The following is a 19,952-nucleotide window of genomic DNA, read 5'->3' as shown; positions in this document are numbered from 1 at the left end:
CTCTTGGTTTTGGCTCAAGTCATGATCCCAGGGTCATGCGATGGAGCCCCGTGTCAGGCTCTGTGCCGAGCATGGAGCCTGCTTAAGATTCTCTCTTTCTCCCTCTGTCCCTCTTCCTCACTTGTGCGCGCGCGCTCTCTCTCTCTCTCTCAAATTAAAAAACAAAAAAACCAGGGCAGGAATTTGAGAGTTACACTGTAATTAATAAGTATTTGAGACAGTGCTGTTTCAGAAGCAACATGGTGGCACCCATATACCATTATAGAGAACAATATCTAAAAAGAAGAAACAATAAGCCAGGTGTCATCCAAACTTCTATTAAAGAAATACCTTTTAACAAATTCAAGCCTACAGTTTCCTTTCTTTTGTAACCTGAGTATATGTGAACTCTAGATTTAAATACTTCTTCCATTTTCTTAGGAATGCTCCAGACTCCTTTCTTTATTGTTGTGATTTTGCTTCTGGAGCTGTGGAACTAGTGAAGGTATGCCTCATATTTTCTTTAAAGAGAGCCATGTAAGGATATAATTTATTTGCTGTTGAAGTAATATATTTTAAATGTTTCAATGTTATCTGTAACCATTTTTAACTGAGCTTTTACTAATTCTGAGAATCATATCATCACCTGATGCCTAAGATATTACCCTAAAATAAGAGAAGTTATTTTGAATTCAAAATAAAGCAGAAAAAAAGGAAAATAAATTAAAATAAAATTGAAGGGACTGGTACACCTAGAAAGATCAACAGGTCCTATGAAGTGATCTTATTCATATTTATGTCCCTAGAGCCCTATGCACAGATTGACACATCATAGGGACTCATTAAATTAAAACTTTTGAAATTAAAACAAATTTTGAGAAAGTATATGATACAAATATAAAATGTCCTAGACTATTTGGGAAACAGTGGGGAGTCTGGATTTGTTTGACTAGTCTCCAAAAGCTAGTAAGCATTACCTTAGCAAAAAGTATTTTTAGGAAATGGAAAAGGAAAGGAAACTATGCTAAAGGAAATGTGTAGTCAATACATGGAACTTAATTTCTGATAGTAAGAGTAATTATTATTCATGGTAGACATTTTCTAAAATACTAAAAAGAAACCTAAAGAGGAAGATAAAATTCACCTATAATCACACTTCCTAGAGTCCTGTGGTGAACTGAGGTGAGTGTTTTGGTATATATCCTTCTAGTGTTGTTTTGTAGGCAAACGGGGTGTGTGTGTGTGTGTGTGTGTGTGTGTGTGTGTGTGTGGTGTGTGTGTGTATACTCTAATTTTTTCATTATTTATTTTTTTANGTGTGTGTGTGTGTGTGTGTGTGTGTGTGTGTGTGTGGTGTGTGTGTGTGTATACTCTAATTTTTTCATTATTTATTTTTTTTAAGTTTATTTATTTAAGTAATCTCTATACCCAACATGGGGCTCAAACTCATGACCCCAGGATCAAGAGCCACATGCTCCACCAACTGAGCCAGCACCTCTACTCTAATCTTTTTTTTAAATAACAGCTTTATTGAAATATAGTTCACAGACCATGAAATTCACCATTTTAAAGTATACAGTGAAGGGGCACTGGGGTGACTCAGTAGGTTGAGCATCCAATTCTTTTGATTTCAGCTCAGGTCATGATCCCAGGGTCATGGGATCAAGCCCCAAATTGNTAAGTAATCTCTATACCCAACATGGGGCTCAAACTCATGACCCCAGGATCAAGAGCCACATGCTCCACCAACTGAGCCAGCACCTCTACTCTAATCTTTTTTTTAAATAACAGCTTTATTGAAATATAGTTCACAGACCATGAAATTCACCATTTTAAAGTATACAGTGAAGGGGCACTGGGGTGACTCAGTAGGTTGAGCATCCAACTCTTTTGATTTCAGCTCAGGTCATGATCCCAGGGTCATGGGATCAAGCCCCAAATTGAGCATGGAACCTGCTTAAGATATTCTCTCTCTCCCCCTCCTCCCCCTGCCCCTCTCCCCTGCTTGTACTCTCTCTCTCTTTTTCTCTCCCTCTCTCTCTCAAAAAATAAATAAAGTATACAATCCAATTCAATGATTTTTAGTATATTTACAGAGTTGTGCAGTTGTTACCATTATCTAATTTTTGATTATGTATTAGAGGATATTTGTATGTTATGCCAAAGGAGGCATGGACAAGCAGTGGGAGAGAAAACTGAGGACGATCTCAGTGCCTCTGAAATCACATAGAGTCGGCTTCCAGCAATGCTGCCTGTTGACTCCGAAGCCTGCCCTACTCTACTTTTAAAAATTAAAGAAGGATTGTGAAGAATATTTGTTATCGAGTCCAAGGGTTAGACTTAATTTTTTTATAGCCACTTGAAATAAGCTAACAGAACACTGAATCTGAAATAAAGTGCATTCAAATTTACAGAGGAAAGACACTAGGGAGAAATATAAAATTTGACCTTTTAATTTTAAGAAAAATGCTGAAAGTCTGCTAACCACTTTATTATTATTATTATTATTAATTATTCCTTTATTATGATAGTTGCACTCATCCTACAGAGCAGCTCAGTGTTGTGCCTTTGTTCATGATGTTTGTGATGAAGACTCACCCTACCCATTTCCAGATGGGATCCTGGATGTCATTCTTCTGGTCTTTGTGCTCTCTTCTATTCATCCTGACAGGTAACTGAAGACGGAAAAGGGCAAAGCAAATGTGTAAAGCACCTTTATCAGTCGTGGTTTTCAAAACCATCAAAAGTGACAATTCTTGACTTTATTACTTAGTGAACTATACCATATATAACACGCAGCCTTTTAAGTGCAGTTTTTCCTTTCTCCAGACTTTTAGAAAGAAACCGGTCAAACTGCTTCATTAGTGAGCTTTCTATCACTGTCAGAGTGAAGTGAGCATATTCTGGCAAGACACGTACCTATTAAAAGTGACAGTGCTTTAAGGAAATTACAAATTCAGAACAGCCTAATAGACTCCCAAGAGGGAAATTGTACCTGGTGATCAGAAACAAACATCTTTCTTTGATTTAGCATCTTACTGAATGTTCGAAAAGAAGTGGGTTGTGAATCTGTTTGGCTTCACACCAGTTTGTCAAAGACTTTTAAAAATTTGTTTTAAGGAAACCCTCTAGGGAACTAGGGGTGCTCGAGATTTGCCAGATTAACCTTGGACCTTTATTATCTAAGGTTGGTCTAGTACCATCATTTAGATATTTATGACTTAGATTTTTTCTTCACACAATTTTTTTAAGTTTATTTATTTCTTTTGAAAGGGACAGAGAATGTGAGCAGGAGAAGGGCAGAGAGAGAGAGAGAGAGAGGGGGAGGATCCCAAGCAGGCCCCACACTGTCAGCACAGATCCTGATGCAGGGCTTGATCCCACGAACTGTAAGATCATGACCTGAGCTGAAACTAAGAGTCAGAGACGCTTAACTGACTGAGCCACTCAGGCACCCAGTTCACATAATAGCTCTTGTCCAGAGAAGAAGTAGAAAGACATATTACCAGCCATTAAAGTGATCACTTCTCTTAGAATTTTGCCACCTCATGTATAATATGACACACGTGTGGTGTCAAGGGTTGTGCATTTGTAAGTTTTCTTAAAATTGGGTTTTCTGCTGTGGTAGTATTTTTAGTCCAGGAACGTTTCTCTGCTGGTAGAGACTTGATATCAACAACCACTCTTTGATGAGTGTGACACTTTTCCAAAGAAACTGGGTTAACGTGTGCTTTTTCTTTTGCAATTATAAAATCATTAAGACCCTTTACAGTTATTTTACTTCTCATTCAGAAATGAGCACTTTGATTACTTTTTGAAAGACAAATTAAATTTTCAAATAAATCTGAATGAAACATATTTGCACCTGGTGAAAAAATCACATTCCATGAAGCTACTTTTTCCTCCCAGTTTCTATAATCTATGTCATTCTACTAATCTGGGTAGAATATTGGCATCATTCAGGTACTGGTAGAAAGATGTCGTCTATGTATTTTGTTTCATAGTTAAAAGAATGAATAGTTAAAAGGATGGAGTAGGTGGATAGAGAACAAGATTTTCTATTTGACAGCTATAACAGGAGGTGTTTAAATTCCAAATAAGACCATAAAAACACTACTTGAAATTAGTTTAGATAATGTATTTTCTTTTTTTAATTATCTTTTTTTAATGTTTTATTTATTTCTGAGAGAGAGACAGCATGAGCAGGGGAGGGTCAGAGAGAGAGGGAGATACAGAATCTGAAACAGTCTCCAGGCTCTGAGCTAGCTGTCAGCACAGAGCCTGACGCAGGGCTCGAACCCACAAACCGTGAGATCATGACCTGAGCCAAAGTCTAACGCTTAACCGACTGAGCCACCCAGGTGCCCCTAGATAGTATTTTCTTATGATTTGAACTGAATGTTGAAAAGAAGGGGAAGCAGATATCTTGGAAAGATTATTGTTATTCTATAGTATGTTCATTCTAGGTAATTATTATAAAATAAATTTAGATATATCACGTCCCTAGCCACTTTCTTGCCTATATGGAAATGATCTAAACATAGGGTGAACATGTAGAAGGAAGGCAGTAGTAAGTGAAAAGGCAAGAGAGTATCTTTAGAGTCATTTGGGACAGTGATATATTTAGCCCCATGAAAGTTCTGGAAAAGTGTCTTCTTGACAGCTTGGAAACTCCATGCACAAATGAATGACAAGCTATTTTGCTAGGCCTTGAGTCCGGGCATCCCAGCTTAAATGGGAATAAACCACAGGAGGCTACGAAAGAAGAGCTAACTGTCCTTATCACTGAAATAAAATAAAGCATAATATGTGTACCACAGATCCCAGCATAGAGTAGGCAGTCAATAAATACTCCTTTTTTAAAAAAAAATCTCTTCTTCCTTGCCCTCCAGCTAAAGGTAGAGGAGGATAGCAGAGTTGGCCCAAGTCAGGTAAACAAAGAAAAGGAGCCTTCACCCATTCTTGTCTTGTCCATCTCCCCCAGCCCTCTCCCACCGACAGTTCTCAGGAACTGCCTCTGGAAGTTGGTGCTGAGCCAAGAGAGATGGGCTGATGAAGAAAAGCAGCTCCCCATCCTTTTACCCACAATCCCAGACGTTAAAGATAGTTGGGAAGAAAGGATTTGCAGAAGGATATGGCTGCATTTGGCCCTTTGTTTTTCTGCATTTTTGTTTCATGCTTGTTTTAGTAATCATTGCAGAAAGATGTTTTTCTCTGTACATAAAACATTTATTCTGAAAGTAAGTATTTTAAGGTTTAGATACGGTTTTCTTTAATTGCCAAAGCCTAAGGCCATAAGCACAGCATGAAAATAACCTATAATAAAATAAAGAAGGAAAAATATTTTTCTTTTTTCCCTTTCATGTACTTATGTTCCAGTTTTTTAAAAGAGCATTTCATCTAATTATGCCACCTCTTTCTGTTATATTTCTATCTTGCTTTACTAGTTACTTTCATTTTCTTACTATCTACTTCCTTCATAACCTGACATAAATCGGGTTTTTAACTCCATTATTCCACTGAACAGCGTTTTAATTGGAAGGAACTTACAGATTATCTAATCCAAAGCCCTCATTTTTAAAATAAGAAAATCTAGAAGCTTTAAGTAGCATAGATGAAGCAGAGATGGCAAGGACTTAGCACACAGGGCCGCCGTTTACCATCCTCTGCTCAGGGCAGACACTGATAACTGATTTTGTACCCTGATTGTCATTCCCAGTGAGCCCTAAGAGTCCTTCTCAATAGAGCTCTGTAGGCAGCCAATGCCAGTCACTTGGCATTAATATGAGATCTGAAATCTTTGCCATCTCTGGCCCATAGTCACACATAAGACCATAAACTTAAGCAAAAACATTAAGTCAAAAGCAGTCACAAGGACTCATATTTGATTGAGAGCCAAATGAAAAGAATAAATAATAAAAGAAAGAAAGCAAAGCCTTCCCAGTATTGAGCTGGGGGTGGAGTGTGAATAGAATTTAAATAGACAGAAAGTAAGAAGGAGAGAATTCTTTGAGGGGGAAACCATGTGAATGAAGGCATGGACTGCTTCAGAGCCAAGCATGTAACAGTTTGGCTACAGTTGATGCTTCACATTGGGAAGTAATGGTAAAGATGTTGGAGAGATTGAGACCAATTGTAAGAGATCTCAAAGGCCCAACTAAGAAATTAAGATTTTATCCTATGGATTAAAATCATAGGCATTTTTGAGCAAAGGGATGATTTGACAAAACCATCATTTTAAGCGGAAGAATTCATCAGTAATATACAGGAAGAATTACCAAGGGGAATAATAAAGCATGTTAAGAAGTAGTGTGTTTTCACGCCTAAGGAGGTAGAAGTTTATATTAAAGGAGGACCAAAGGGAAACAAAAAAGAGAAAAAATATTAGTTAAAAAAAGAAAACCTAGAATTGGATGACCAAATGGTTGTGAGAAGGTTAGTGAAAAAGGAGAAAAAGCAAAGGGATTAAGGCTATCTCTGAGGTATTACACAGATGATTGATGGTACCTTTGAACTAAACAAAGGAGAAGGAGCTAGTTTGGGAGGAAAGATGATCTCTGTTTAGATATGTGCAATTTGGAATAGCTCCACCATAGTTTTTATCTTCAAGAAAAATGAAGCAACTTAAGTGTTTATCTGCCTTGGAACTACCTTAACTTGATGTAAATATCATCTGTGGTTTTGCAGGGCAGCTTTGACATCATACATCAAGCTCTGTGAAGTCACCACTCTAGTCATTTGGGTGATTACTCGATACTCTAGGCCTTTTGATTCTTATCATTTAGCAAGTTGGTATTCTTTTTCCTTTCTCTACAAAATATTTTTGTTTTTGTTGCCCTTATTTTTGTGGGTTAGATTTTTTGGCCCCATTGAGCTTTCCTTATTTTATCTCTGAGAAGGTTAGGCTGTGGCATGTAAAACAAGATTTCTGCAAACAGTATCTTGCTTTGTTTTCAAAGGATGCAAGGTGTTATAAACCGACTGTCCAAGTTACTGAAGCCTGGGGGAATGCTGTTATTTCGGGACTATGGAAGATATGATAAGACTCAGCTTCGTTTTAAAAGGGGTATATTCAGTTTGGAATTATTTTCATGTGTTTTAAAGAATGCCTTGTTTATATTTTATTTCAAGTTTTTGTTTGTTTCATTTTAAGGAATACTAGGTTTCTCTGAACACAATTTTTTTTTTTTTTAGGGCACTGCTTATCTGAAAATTTTTATGTTCGAGGAGATGGTACCAGAGCGTATTTCTTTACAAAAGGTATGCTTATCTATAAGGGGAAATAATTAGCTGTAAAAAAAAAACCAAAAAAAACAAAAAAACACCTTTCTTTGGTTAGTCTGTAACCACACTGTAGCTGTTCTACATGAAAGCTTGAAAATGGCCTTTTTGCCTTTTAATCTTTTCCCAGCTGAAACTGCTTTAAAAGAATTACTTGTTTCATCTTATACCCAAATGAAGACGTAGTCTGTTCCATTTTGGAAGCACTGTTAGCCCAGGTATGAAAAAGCTGATGACATGCCACAGCCAAAGGACGGAATTTGATTGTAAGAGTCCACAGAAAATTACTATCTCTTGTCTTGTCAATTTCTCATTAAAAAAAAAAAAAGCGTTTCAAATGAATTCTTCATGAAAGGATTTTCTCCAGACTTATGTGAGTTACTTTTAACATGTGCCATTTGGAGTCTCTGCAAACTAACAAAAACCAGAACAGAGGCACCTTTCAAAATATTGAAATTTGCAACCAGTAGTAAGTAATGTATACCTATTTACGCCTGCTATGTTAAACTGTGTATACTTGATGTATTTCTGTGAAGTAGAAGAAACCCACTTGGTCTCACAGGTTTCCTTAGCCAATTTGTACTAGAGAGTTTCTTGGTATAAATGAAATTTAGATCAGATATTCTGTTAATGTTCCATTGTTCTTGACTGTCTCCCTTTCCCCCCACCAAGCTCCAGTCACACATACATTCAATTGCCATTTTTGTCTCACAGGGGAAGTCCACAATATGTTCTGCAAGGCTGGGTTAGATGAGAAGCAAAATCTGGTTGATCGTCGCTTACAAGTTAATAGGAAAAAACAAGTGAAAATGCACCGAGTGTGGGTTCAAGGCAAATTCCAGAAACCACTACACTTGACTCAAAAAACCTCCAAGTTGGTATTGACACTCCTTTCTCATGGCTGAGTTCTGTACAATGGTAAGGTGCAAACCAGAAGATTACAGTATTCAAAGACTTCTGTAAATCTTTCATTTTTAAAAGGGAAGACAGGACAATTTGTATATCCTGCTGTTCATCACGGGTGAGCTCTTTTTGTTCATTTTAAGCACTTGTAAATGATTCGGACGAGTATACCATATTCTGTATTTTCAAAACTTACTATGCTCAAGCTTGTTTGGGCTTATTGTGTCTAACCGTTTTGTTTGTTCTTTCAATTTTATAAGCATTCAAGTAAATGGCTGATATAAGTCAGATGATTCTGAGAAACTATACCCTGTCATTTTTTAGAAGTGGGAGAAAAACTATTTATATACTAGTCTCACACAGTTAAATTTTCTTTCTCTCTTATCTGAGAGCAGAGAGGCAGCTCTCCTCGTTTCCTTGGCCAGTCACAAAACCAAGACTAAGGTGTATTCTTTGTTATGTTGTTGTCTGTTTTTCCTAAAACTCTTTTTTTTTTTCAATTCAGAAACTAATGTCTGAAATAGAATTTTAGTTTCTCTTTCCTTTCCTAAAATTGGGGAAGTATGACCCAAGCTAACATTTTCAGGCTATTCTTGGGCATACAAGTTGTTGTAAGCTCTCTTTAAGACAACTGCTATACACAAGAAAATCCTTAAATTGTAGCAATTAAAAGTTTATTTACCACCTTGCCTCAAAAAGGGTATAAGTTGGCTTGCAAATTGCCCTTTGTAAAAACGGAGTTTCTAAGATTGGTTTTTCATTTGTTATACAACGTATACAGGGTACTTACATTGTCCTAAATTATATGGACTAATACAACAAAGACTCAGCCCTGTCTTCAGGGAGCATAAATAGGATCTGGCTGGCAAAGAAAAACGTGCACATCCCAAGCCTCTCAATCACAATCTCAGATAATATATGAACAGGTGTCAAATAGGGAACTTACCAGCTGGAGGACTTTGGTTATGAGCCACAGAAATCTGGAAGACATGGGTAATCTCTTAAAGGATCACCGTTGGAAAAATTTAGTTCCCACTGTTTTTTCCTTTTTGAATTCACTTAAAATTCAGTTTTCTGTAAGAATGTGATTGGTCCAACTTGGGTCATGGATTCATCTCCTGACAGATTGTGGTAGGGTGTCTTCATTGATGATGCTACCTGAAGGTATGGAGTGGAGAAAAGTTCCTCAAAGGAAAGTGAAGACCCTGTTATCAAGAAAAAGAGAAGAGGCATGCTGCCCAGTCACAAACATGTCACGCAGTAGTAGTAGCAGCAGTAATAGTGGTTCCAAAGAGAAAGGTTAGCTTGGTAGGATGGAAAGGTAAAGTATCAGTGTTCTGGGGGCAGTGGGTGTGGGTGTCAGGCTAGTCCTTGAACATGTGCTCTCAGAAGATGATGAAAGACAAGTGTGTTTGGTGTGGACCATTCATGATGAGGAATCTTGGATAGATAAGGAGGAGGTCAGCTTATAGACAGCTTTGAATAGCAAGGCACATCTGTGGGGTGGGAGGTGCCTGGGTGGCTCAGTCAGTTCAGCATCCAACTCTTGATTTCTACTCAGGTCATGATTCTCATGGCTTGTGGGATAGAACCCCCACATCGGGCTCTGTGCTGACAGCATGGAGCCTGCTAGAGATCCTCTCTCTCCCTCTCTCTGCCTCTCCCCTGCTCGCACTCAGCCTCTCCCTCACTCTCTCAAAATAAATAAATAAATAAATAAACTTAAAACAAAGAAAAGAAAGAAAGAAAGGTACATTGGGTTCTAGTCCCTGGACTGGAGCAATCTAAAGTTTGTTTCTTTGTTTCTGTTTCATCCTACTGATGGCATGTTATAAATACATTTAGAGAGATTACAGCAATGGAATGCAGTGAGGTCAGACATGGGAGCAAGGAGGATCACAAACGTTTTTTGCATATACTTGCCTTGGTAGCAATTCCTCAAAAGTACAATATCAAGGTTTCTGTTTATACATGCATCTGTCAATAAATCCAAAAGTTAAAATTTGCCTGAGACTCTTCACTCAGTTGTATTAGATAATTAAAGTGTACATGTAAAGCCAAACTAATGAAAGTATTACATACAACAAGGGCAGTTAGATAAGTTAATGTTGCTATGGGAACCCCTGTAGACGTTCTTGTGTCTCAATTTAAAAATCATGGCCTAAGGTGGTTTTAAAAACAACAGAAGATAAAATCATTCTCACATCCTCACACATGTAAATCATACTGTATCTCTCAGTCCTAAACAGCAGACTCAAGCCAGGCTTTTGACTGGCACAGTAAAATTCAGCTTTGTGTCTTTCTATAATGTATTATAGCATGTAGTTAACCTTTAGAAACTTCAAAAATACATCAACCAAATTTGGACTGTGAGACACAAACTGGGCTCTTTTGGGCTCCGTCTAGCATAGACCTATTCCACATGGCTGCTCAATAGGCCATTTCTACCAGTGTCTTCTGCTTGTTTGGTCAGTCTTTCTCTTGCTTAGCCAACCTAAATCAGCCCCCTACTTAAAGTTTGCTGCTAGACAAAATACAGATTTTTGGCAGAGGAGAAAAAAAGGAAAAAAATCTTTTGTCTATATCAAAATACCTATCAAAATACCACCAGAATTCTTCACAGACCTAGAACAAACAATCCTGAAATTTGTATAGACCCAGAAAAGACCACAAAACAGTCCTGAAAAAGAAAACCAAAGCTGGAGGCATCATAATTCCAGATTTCAAGCTGTATTACAAAGCTATAATCATTAAGACAGTATGGTACTAGCACAAAAACAGACACTCATATCGATGGAACAGAATAGAGAATCCAGAAATGGACCCAGAAACGTATGGCCAACAAATCTTTGACAAAGCAGGGAAGAATAACCAATGGAATAAAGACAGTCTCTTCTGCAAATGGTGCTGGGAAAACTGGACAGCAACATGCAGAAGAATAAACCTGGACCACTTCCTTACACCATACACAAAAGTAAACTAAAAATGGAGGAAAGACCTAAATATAAGATAGGAAGCCATTAAAATCCTCAAGGAGAAAGCAGGCAAAAACCTGTTTGACCTTGGTTGCAGCAACTTCTTACTCAACACGTCTCCAGAGGCCAGGGAAACAAAAGCAAAAATGAACTGTTGGGACCTCATCAAAATAAAAAGCTTCTGCACAGCAAAGGAAACAGTCAGCAAAACTAAAAGGCAACCAACGGAATGGGAGATATTTGCAAATGACATATCAGATAAAGGGTTAGTATCCAAAGTCTATAAAGAAGTTATCAAACTCAACACCCAAAAAAACAAATAATCCAGTGAAGAAATGGACAAAAGACATGAATAGACACTTTTCCACAGAAGACATCCAATAGACATCCAATCGCTAATAGACACATAAAAAGTGCTCAACATCACTCATCATCAGGGAAATACCAATCAAAACCACAATCAGATACCACCTTCACACCTGTTAGAATGGCTAAAATTAACAACTCAGGCAACAACAGATGTTGGTGAAGATGCAAAGAAAGAGGAACCCTTTTGCACTGCTGGTAGGAATGCAAACTGGTACAGCCACTCTGGAAAACAGTATTGAGGTTCCTCAAAAAATTAAAAATAGAACTACCCTATGACCCAGTAATTGCACTACTAAGTATTTATCCAAAGGATACAGGATTGCTATTTCAAAGGGGGCATGTGCACCCCAATGTTTATAGCAGCACTATCGACAATAGCCAAAGTATGGAAAGAGCCTAAATGTCCATTGACTGATGAATGAATGAAGATGTGATATATATATATATATATACATACACACACACAATGGAGTATTACTCGGGAATCAAAAAGAATGAAATCTTGCCATTTGCAACAATGTGGATTTAACTAGAGTGTAGTATGCTAAACAAAATAAGTCAGAGAAGACAAATATATGATTTCACTCATATGTTGAATTTAAAATATAAACCAGATGAACATAAGGGAAGGGAAGCAAAAATAATATAAAAACAAAGAGGGAGTCAAACCATAAGAGACTCTTAAATACGAAAAATGAACTGAGGGTTGCTGGAGGGGCATTGGGTGGGGGGATGGGGTAAATGGACAAGGGGCCTTGAGGAGGGCNAAAATTAAAAATAGAACTACCCTATGACCCAGTAATTGCACTACTAAGTATTTATCCAAAGGATACAGGATTGCTATNAAGAAATGGACAAAAGACATGAATAGACACTTTTCCACAGAAGACATCCAATAGACATCCAATCGCTAATAGACACATAAAAAGTGCTCAACATCACTCATCATCAGGGAAATACCAATCAAAACCACAATCAGATACCACCTTCACACCTGTTAGAATGGCTAAAATTAACAACTCAGGCAACAACAGATGTTGGTGAAGATGCAAAGAAAGAGGAACCCTTTTGCACTGCTGGTAGGAATGCAAACTGGTACAGCCACTCTGGAAAACAGTATTGAGGTTCCTCAAAAGATTAAAAATAGAACTACCCTATGACCCAGTAATTGCACTACTAAGTATTTATCCAAAGGATACAGGATTGCTATTTCAAAGGGGGCATGTGCACCCCAATGTTTATAGCAGCACTATCGACAATAGCCAAAGTCTGGAAAGAGCCTAAATGTCCATTGACTGATGAATGAATGAAGATGTGATATATATATATATATATACATACACACACACAATGGAGTATTACTCGGGAATCAAAAAGAATGAAATCTTGCCATTTGCAACAATGTGGATTTAACTAGAGTGTAGTATGCTAAACAAAATAAGTCAGAGAAGACAAATATATGATTTCACTCATATGTTGAATTTAAAATATAAACCAGATGAACATAAGGGAAGGGAAGCAAAAATAATATAAAAACAAAGAGGGAGTCAAACCATAAGAGACTCTTAAATACGAAAAATGAACTGAGGGTTGCTGGAGGGGCATTGGGTGGGGGGATGGGGTAAATGGACAAGGGGCCTTGAGGAGGGCACTTGTTGGGATGAGCACTGGGTGTTATAAGTAAGTGATGAATCACTAAATTCTATTCCTGAAATCATTATTACATCATATGTTAACTATTTGGATTTAAATAAATTAAAAAATAAAAGGGAATGTATTCTCCTCTAGAGGCTTTTCAGAAGGAAAGCAGCCCTGCCAATACCTGATTTTAGATTACTGAGACCCATTTCAGACTTCTGACCTCCAGAAAGTAATTCAAGTTATCTTTTTAAAAAATCATGAAGATAATTTTTCATGTTGCAAATGTATCTGCTTGGGTATTAGCTTAAAATATTTGATAACTGCATGAAATTCTAATTTTTTCCTCATAAACATAAAGCTAGGACCAGTTAGTTAGGCAGAGCTTGATATTTAAAAATTCTTCTGAGGGAGCTGAATTTCCAAAGGACCATTTTCTTTCTAATAGAAAAAAAATGTTTCTTCATCTTCTTACAATACAGAAACAATGAAATATTCTGTATTAAAAATGCACCCTCTATTTTTCTGCACTTCTAGAAATTCTCTTTTGAGTATTTTCCCAGTGTAAAAACTCTCATACATGAACTGTTTCAGAAGTTTGCAAAAAAGCCAAGTTAACAGTTTCTATTATTAAAAGTTTTGCATTCAATATGACACATTCATTGTATTGAAAGACAAAGTTAATGTTGACTTCTGAGAAATTATTTGTTTTGCTTGACTCTGGTCCATATGCTTTGTCTCCAAATTATAAACACATCGAGGTTTCTACCTTTATGCAATCTGAATAGTTACTTACTCTAATTTGTACGTGAAAACTCACCCATATGCAAAGAGATACCCCCCTGGGCATCTGAATCATTTAGACTTAAACTTCAGGTAAACCGAATTCTTGCCCCCAAACTCTTCTGCTGTATTCCTATGGTTTTCCAACTCATCAAAGCTGAATTCCGAAACCGGAATTTATCACTCATTCGTACTTCTAACTGGTTTTAATGTTTGTTATGCTCCTCACAAGTGCAGATAACTTCACATTTGCATCACTAATAGACCTCTTTCAGAGCCTCTGCTCCTGCTTCCTGCCTCTATTAGTCATCAGTAGACGACATGTTGGCGTGGATTTTCCCTTCCCACTTGTGAAAGTGCAGTGTAAATTCTAAAGCACTGAATATGTGTGAGGTATTGTTATTAATAACAACATTTATTGTTATTATTAAGTGAGGAGTATGCAAGTGATGGGTGCTCTACTCACTGGGAGGGGAGCCAAATGGAAGCCTGAAGTCTGAAGCCTGAAGGGGGTCAGAGGGCAGGATACAGAGTATTCCAGCAACGAAACTTTTTCGGTGGTTTTATGAGACCTTGTGAGAAAGACAGTAAGATGCCATGGAAAAGTATTGCCTCGGAGTCAAACAGAAAGCATGGGTCTTAGTTCCTCTTGAAACCCTTAGCTATTCTTAATTTAGCTCTGAGTGCCGAGTATTTTATATATACCACACTTTTATATATTAAACTATTACTTCATTTAATTTTCAAACTGCTGTGTATTCATTTCTATTATAACCGTTTAACAGATAAAACAGGGGCTCTGAGATTTGGGGTTAACTTGCTCAGGATATCACCACTTTAGTGACAGAGCCACAGTTTAGATCCAGAACTGTTGGATTCCAAAACCTCTAGTCTCCTCCGCACACTTAATTGATAGGCTCAATTGCTGCTGGGAGAGCTGCTGGAGGAGAAAAAGAGCTCTTGAATCAAGCGAAGAATTATAGCAATGGGTAGGAGTTTGGATGAGACAATCTACAAGGTGACAGCTCATTCCAGATCCAGTAATTCTTTGAAATAAGTATGTTTCATTTGGTCCACGGTCACAAACTGGGAAGGAAAAGCAGGAAAGGAAGGAGGGGAATGACAAAGCAAAATCTTTCAATCAGTTCTTTTCAGCATTCTGCATATGTTTACTTCTCTTCTCACCCCACCCCCTTCAGGCTTCAGACTTCAGGCTTCCATTTGGCTCCCCTCCCAGTGAGTAGAGCACCCATCACTTGCATACTCCTCACTTAAAGAAAAAAAAATCAGTCTGAAAAAGCCCTTAAAATGTCTTCAAAGGGATTCAGCTTTAGTATAATCTAAAATATGTGAATTCAGGGATTGTCAGTAATAAAATATGAGTGAAAACATCTTTATTTAAAACATTGTATGTACATTAATGCCAATCCAAGCATAAAATGTTGAGCATTTCTTGGAATATGGTTTGGGATTTGAGAGGCACAAAGGTACCTACAAGATGACTTTGGTGTTGGTATAAATATAAACAGAAGTAAAATAACAGTTGCATCTTCAGTTATAATCTTATATTGTGGCTTCAAAGCTGCAGAGGAGAATGGATGCCAAAATCTGTCTTTCATTAACATATGCCTTAAATGACAGGGAAGAGGTGTTGAAGACAAAATTACTTTTTCCTCTGAGTATGAATCAGCAACATGCAGTAATAAGTAATAATAGTTCTGTGTATGAGTGCGGGCAGAGGGTAAGAAAAACAGCATCAAATTGAAAATGCCAAGTGCACCTGCAGGAGACGCCCAGGAGGCTGCAGAGCACAGCTCCCTGGAACACCATCCTGAAGCGTCTCCTGAGCACAGTGACCCCGACGCTGGCAAGCCAGGTTGGCATAAGATGGATGGAGCACAGTAAAACCTGCAGGTGGTCAAAGAGAGCCCAGCTTCCCTTCCCCTGGAGCTGCAAGGCATCACTACTTGTTCAAGAGCTTAAAACAGCTGCTTTGGATTCTCTAGTGCATGTGGTTTCACAACCACTTAACCTTTAGTAAGGAACAGCTAGAGGCAGGTGAATGAATAAAAATACACGTTAACATTTCATAAGGAGAAAAAAAATCAATACGTTACGAGCACATGGACTTCAAATAGTCACAAAAAGCGTCCAGTTAGCTGTGTCCCTGGCTTCCCAGGGATTTGCATCTTTATCTTTGATTTTCTCCAGCAGATAGGCACCAAGTTGAGCCGAGGCCCCATAAAATACATGTTTTTCTATCAGATGTTGCCTACCAAATGAAGTCAGTCATTGATTGCTTCCTTAAAAGCCCCAAGCATCATCTCTCCTACTTGGGCTGATGAGTTTGGTCCAGGAAAACTGTAAGTTTTGTTATGCTTATACAAACTCTTGGGCAGTTTTTTAATCCATTGCCCCCATATGTGACACTTCCTAGCTCCTTGCAAAAGAGCAGAAATGAATTTTCTTTCTCCATTAATCTTTATGTATTGATTATTGGTTGTTTCAAAATCATTGAGGAATGGCAATCACACTTCAGGTCTTTAAGCCTTTTTCACTGGGAAAAAGGGCCGAAACTGTGTGACTTTGTAAAATTAATGATGAGATGCTATTGAGTTTTATTGGTTTTTTCTTGTTGTTTTGTTTTGTTTTGTTTTAATGCTGCAGACTTACCACAGTCAATGCTATGCAATTGCTGCCTCATTTCTCTTACCTGTCTCCCAAGGGTGACTTATCTTCCTCCTGAGGCTACCCTACTGAACAGAATGTTTGGCGTAAAGAATGTGATAGCTCTCCATACATCTTTAGTTATGTCCCAGTCCCTCAGGTAGCTGAGACCGAGTCCCCTCAAGCAGCATTTGGAATTCACACTGAAAAGCACCTGAAAGAGAATGGCTGAAATTGCCAGCGTCACATACTGCATTGAAGCAAGGAAATTTCTGTCTCCAAGGATAATTGCTTTTTTCATTGCTCATACTTCTTCCTTCACACCCCTCATTTATTTTAATGTATATATTCCACTTTGACCCTCTAGAAGATCTTTTTAAAGTTTTTTTTAAAAAATCCAAATGAAAGATGCAATTCAGGATCCAGAAAATCATTTTTTCTATTTATCCTTTCCATGAATGTATTCTTAATCAACCAGTCTTTCTGAGTGTCTCTTCATTTGCAGCTTTGTTTCCTAATAGAACGCTTGGGCTCTGGAGATTAGTGAGACAAAGCTTCATTATAACCATCCTTGTTTTACTCCCATGTCTTATATGGGTTCTCATCCTAACTGACTCTCCAGGTGCTTCTTTCTCTTGCCAAATAGTGCAAGGAAATGCTTTTGCAGATCTTTTGTTTACTTTAGAAAAAACACTGATCCAGTCTTTCCCATTTGGGAGCACTGCTCATTTCCTGACTGGCCTTTAAAGTTTGGCTCAGTAGCAACTTGGGGATTTGTTTTCTACCCAGAGTGGAAGGAGTTGGGTGCCCAGCCGCCCTATGCTGGAATGGGAATTGAGTTCTGCTCATTCCCTGGATAAACAAGCTGATGATTTCCTCATAGATTCCCCCCCCCCATTCCTCAAAGTTTTAATGTTTATAGTCATTTAGCTGTGACTTTTTAAAAGGCATTTTAATAGGGTTGTCTCTCTTCCAAGTGCACGCAGAAGCTGATCATGGGCACAGGGAAACTCTCAAGAATAATGAAACCCTGTTTGCTGGTTTTTACCTACAATACAATGTGCTGCACAACACTTGCCCCCTGCTCTGGTTCCATTGCCAGTGGCCTGGCCTGTTATAGAAGGTCCTGCAACACCAGAGGAATTTGGCTTGGGCTGCCTCACTTCCTAGGTCCCCAAGACTGCTGAGTTAATGAAGCTTTGGTTCTTACCCAGTTGTACATTTTCTTAAATTTTTTTAATGTTTATTTATTTATTTTGAGAGTGAGCAGGCAGGGGAGGCACAGAGAGAGAGGGAAAGAGAGAATCCTAAGCAGGCTCCATGCTTAATGCAGAACCGGACGTGGGGCTTAAACTCGTGAACCGTGAAATTATGACCTGAGCCAAAATCAAGAGTTGGCCGCTCAACCGACTGAGCCACCCAGGTGCCCCTGGACATTTTCTTATTTCAAGTTTGATACATTTTTTGTGCTTTCTTCTCTTTGGCACATTTATCATTAAATTTTATTCTACTTATGCAACTGTATCTATACTTAATTATGTTTATATAGGAATATAAGTTATTTTCAGTTCATCCTACCTTGGGGAATTTATTTATAGTTCTGTGAGGTCAGTAACTTTACAAGGGACCACTTTCTAAACCTGAAGGCTATACTTTTCTATATTAATACATTTTTACATTAAAATACATTTGGACTAGCAAAGTTGAATGATAAAAATAGAGAACACTGACAAAGAACTACATCAAGAGGGTGGGCACTCTTTTTTTTTTTTTTAATTTATTTATTTATTCTGAGAGAGAGCACGAGCAAGGAAAGGGCAGAGAGAGAAAGAGAGAGACAGAGACTCCCAAGCAGGCTCTAGGCTGTCAGTGCATAGCCCGATGCAGGGCTCAAATTCACAAACCATGAGACCATGACCTGAGCTGAAACCAAGAGTTGGGCACTTAACCAACTAAGCCACCCAGGCACCCCTAAGGACTTAATCTGTGATATAAAGTAATAATGCCATTGTTGATGGTGGGGAAAACACAGATAAAGACAAAGCTATTGGCATAGATAGGGTCTAGCTGACAGGGTCAATATAGTGATAAGGAATCTAGGGTCAGTCATTTCTCTAGCTCAGCCAGGCTTAGTCATCGTTAGGAAAAGCTACCAGAAGAAGCAAGGCACACTATGACTTAGAGAAAATAGGCAGTGTTCACAGGCAGATTAGCCAAATACTGCTCCAGTGACCCAAAGAAAAATGCAAGGTCAGAGAAAATTATAGCGAGAGTGACGTGTAATTGAATCTCAGAGAAATGGACTGTAAGCTTAAATGCCCCCTGGCCTAGCTCAGAAAGAGCCAACAAAGAGCCCTAACTAGTCCTTGGAAATGGAAAGGCTGCAGAGGCAATGAGCTTTTTTCTGTTTACCTGAATTATACCATAGAAACAGCTAGTGAGACATTTTGTTCTTGATACCTTTTAGAACAGCAAAGACTCACTTTTATCTGATTCTTCCTTTTGATTCCCAGACCCTTGTGTTTTCCATCATGATGTGTCACAAAGTATGAGTTTATTGATCTTCAAAAACCTGGAAAGATGGGACACAGCTTTAGGAGAAACATACCCAGAGAAGTATAGGCAGAAGGGGACATTGACTGAGCCAGAAGATTGCCTTCATTCACCAATGTGACAGAGGAAAGTACAGATTACGTCTCAATACAATGTAGTCACCAAGTGATTCATGATCTGCTGACCTTCTGTGAGAAGATTAATGGAAGGCACGTGAAGAATGCAGGCCAGTACAGCCTATGAGACAAGGCCTCAATGTATAATCACCACCATTTGGGTGAAGTTTGAGAGAAGCCCCCAAAATATCTCTGTGTTCCTGCCAAAACTTTAAAACAGCTGAGAGAAGCTGATACTGGAGAAAATGCCTCAGGGTACATGGAAACAGTTGCCTTCCTACTACTGAATCCAAGAATCAAGACCCACAGCTCAAGTGTGCTCATGGGGGTCTGCCCCTGTGCAACCTCTTATAGAGTAGCCAGTTGCCAAGAGAGAGAGGAGGAGGACTAAGTTAAATATGCCTAATTTATTTCCCAAATTCACCCATATAAGGTACTCCACCTCTCTCAGGAATAAAGAAAGCAGGATTAAAAGAACCAGGTGGGTCCCTCCACAGGGCAAGAAACAATAGAAGTGGACGTTACCTAAACCTTTTATAAATGCGTAGTAAACCTATGCTACATTTACTGAGGCTAGAGCAATGTGGAGTGGACTCTACTCTGCCCTTTGTGACTTGCTGAGTAGTCTGCTTAGAGAGATATACCACCAGTAGTTGTTCAGCATTTACCTATAAGCCTGCAGCAGTGG

At 38.3% G+C, this 19,952-nt stretch overlaps 1 protein-coding gene across 3 annotated transcripts in view; it reads left to right on the top strand.

Moving 5' to 3' along the window:
• METTL8 (methyltransferase 8, tRNA N3-cytidine) overlaps positions 1-19,952 on the top strand; it is a 123,409-nt gene that overhangs the window by 79,733 nt on the left and 23,724 nt on the right. For 2 of the 3 annotated variants that reach the window (XM_077751200.1, XM_077751199.1), the window contains 5 exons: positions 421-484; positions 2,511-2,650; positions 6,939-7,045; positions 7,174-7,239; positions 7,975-10,165. In XM_077751200.1, the coding sequence (XP_077607326.1) occupies positions 421-484; positions 2,511-2,650; positions 6,939-7,045; positions 7,174-7,239; positions 7,975-8,165 (568 nt within the window). In that variant the 3' untranslated portion in view covers positions 8,166-10,165. Of the gene's footprint in view, positions 1-420; positions 485-2,510; positions 2,651-6,938; positions 7,046-7,173; positions 7,240-7,974; positions 10,166-19,952 lie in introns of those variants that run through there. The other variant, XM_077751198.1, reaches the window with a different exon arrangement.

This window comes from Crocuta crocuta, unplaced genomic scaffold, assembly GCF_008692635.1.
Source record: "Crocuta crocuta isolate KB4526 unplaced genomic scaffold, BGI_CrCroc_1.0 scaffold219, whole genome shotgun sequence".
In the NCBI taxonomy this organism is placed as follows: Eukaryota; Metazoa; Chordata; class Mammalia; order Carnivora; family Hyaenidae; genus Crocuta; species Crocuta crocuta.
The sequence above is the reverse complement of the archived record's forward strand: the minus strand, read 5'-3'. Positions and strand labels throughout refer to the sequence as shown.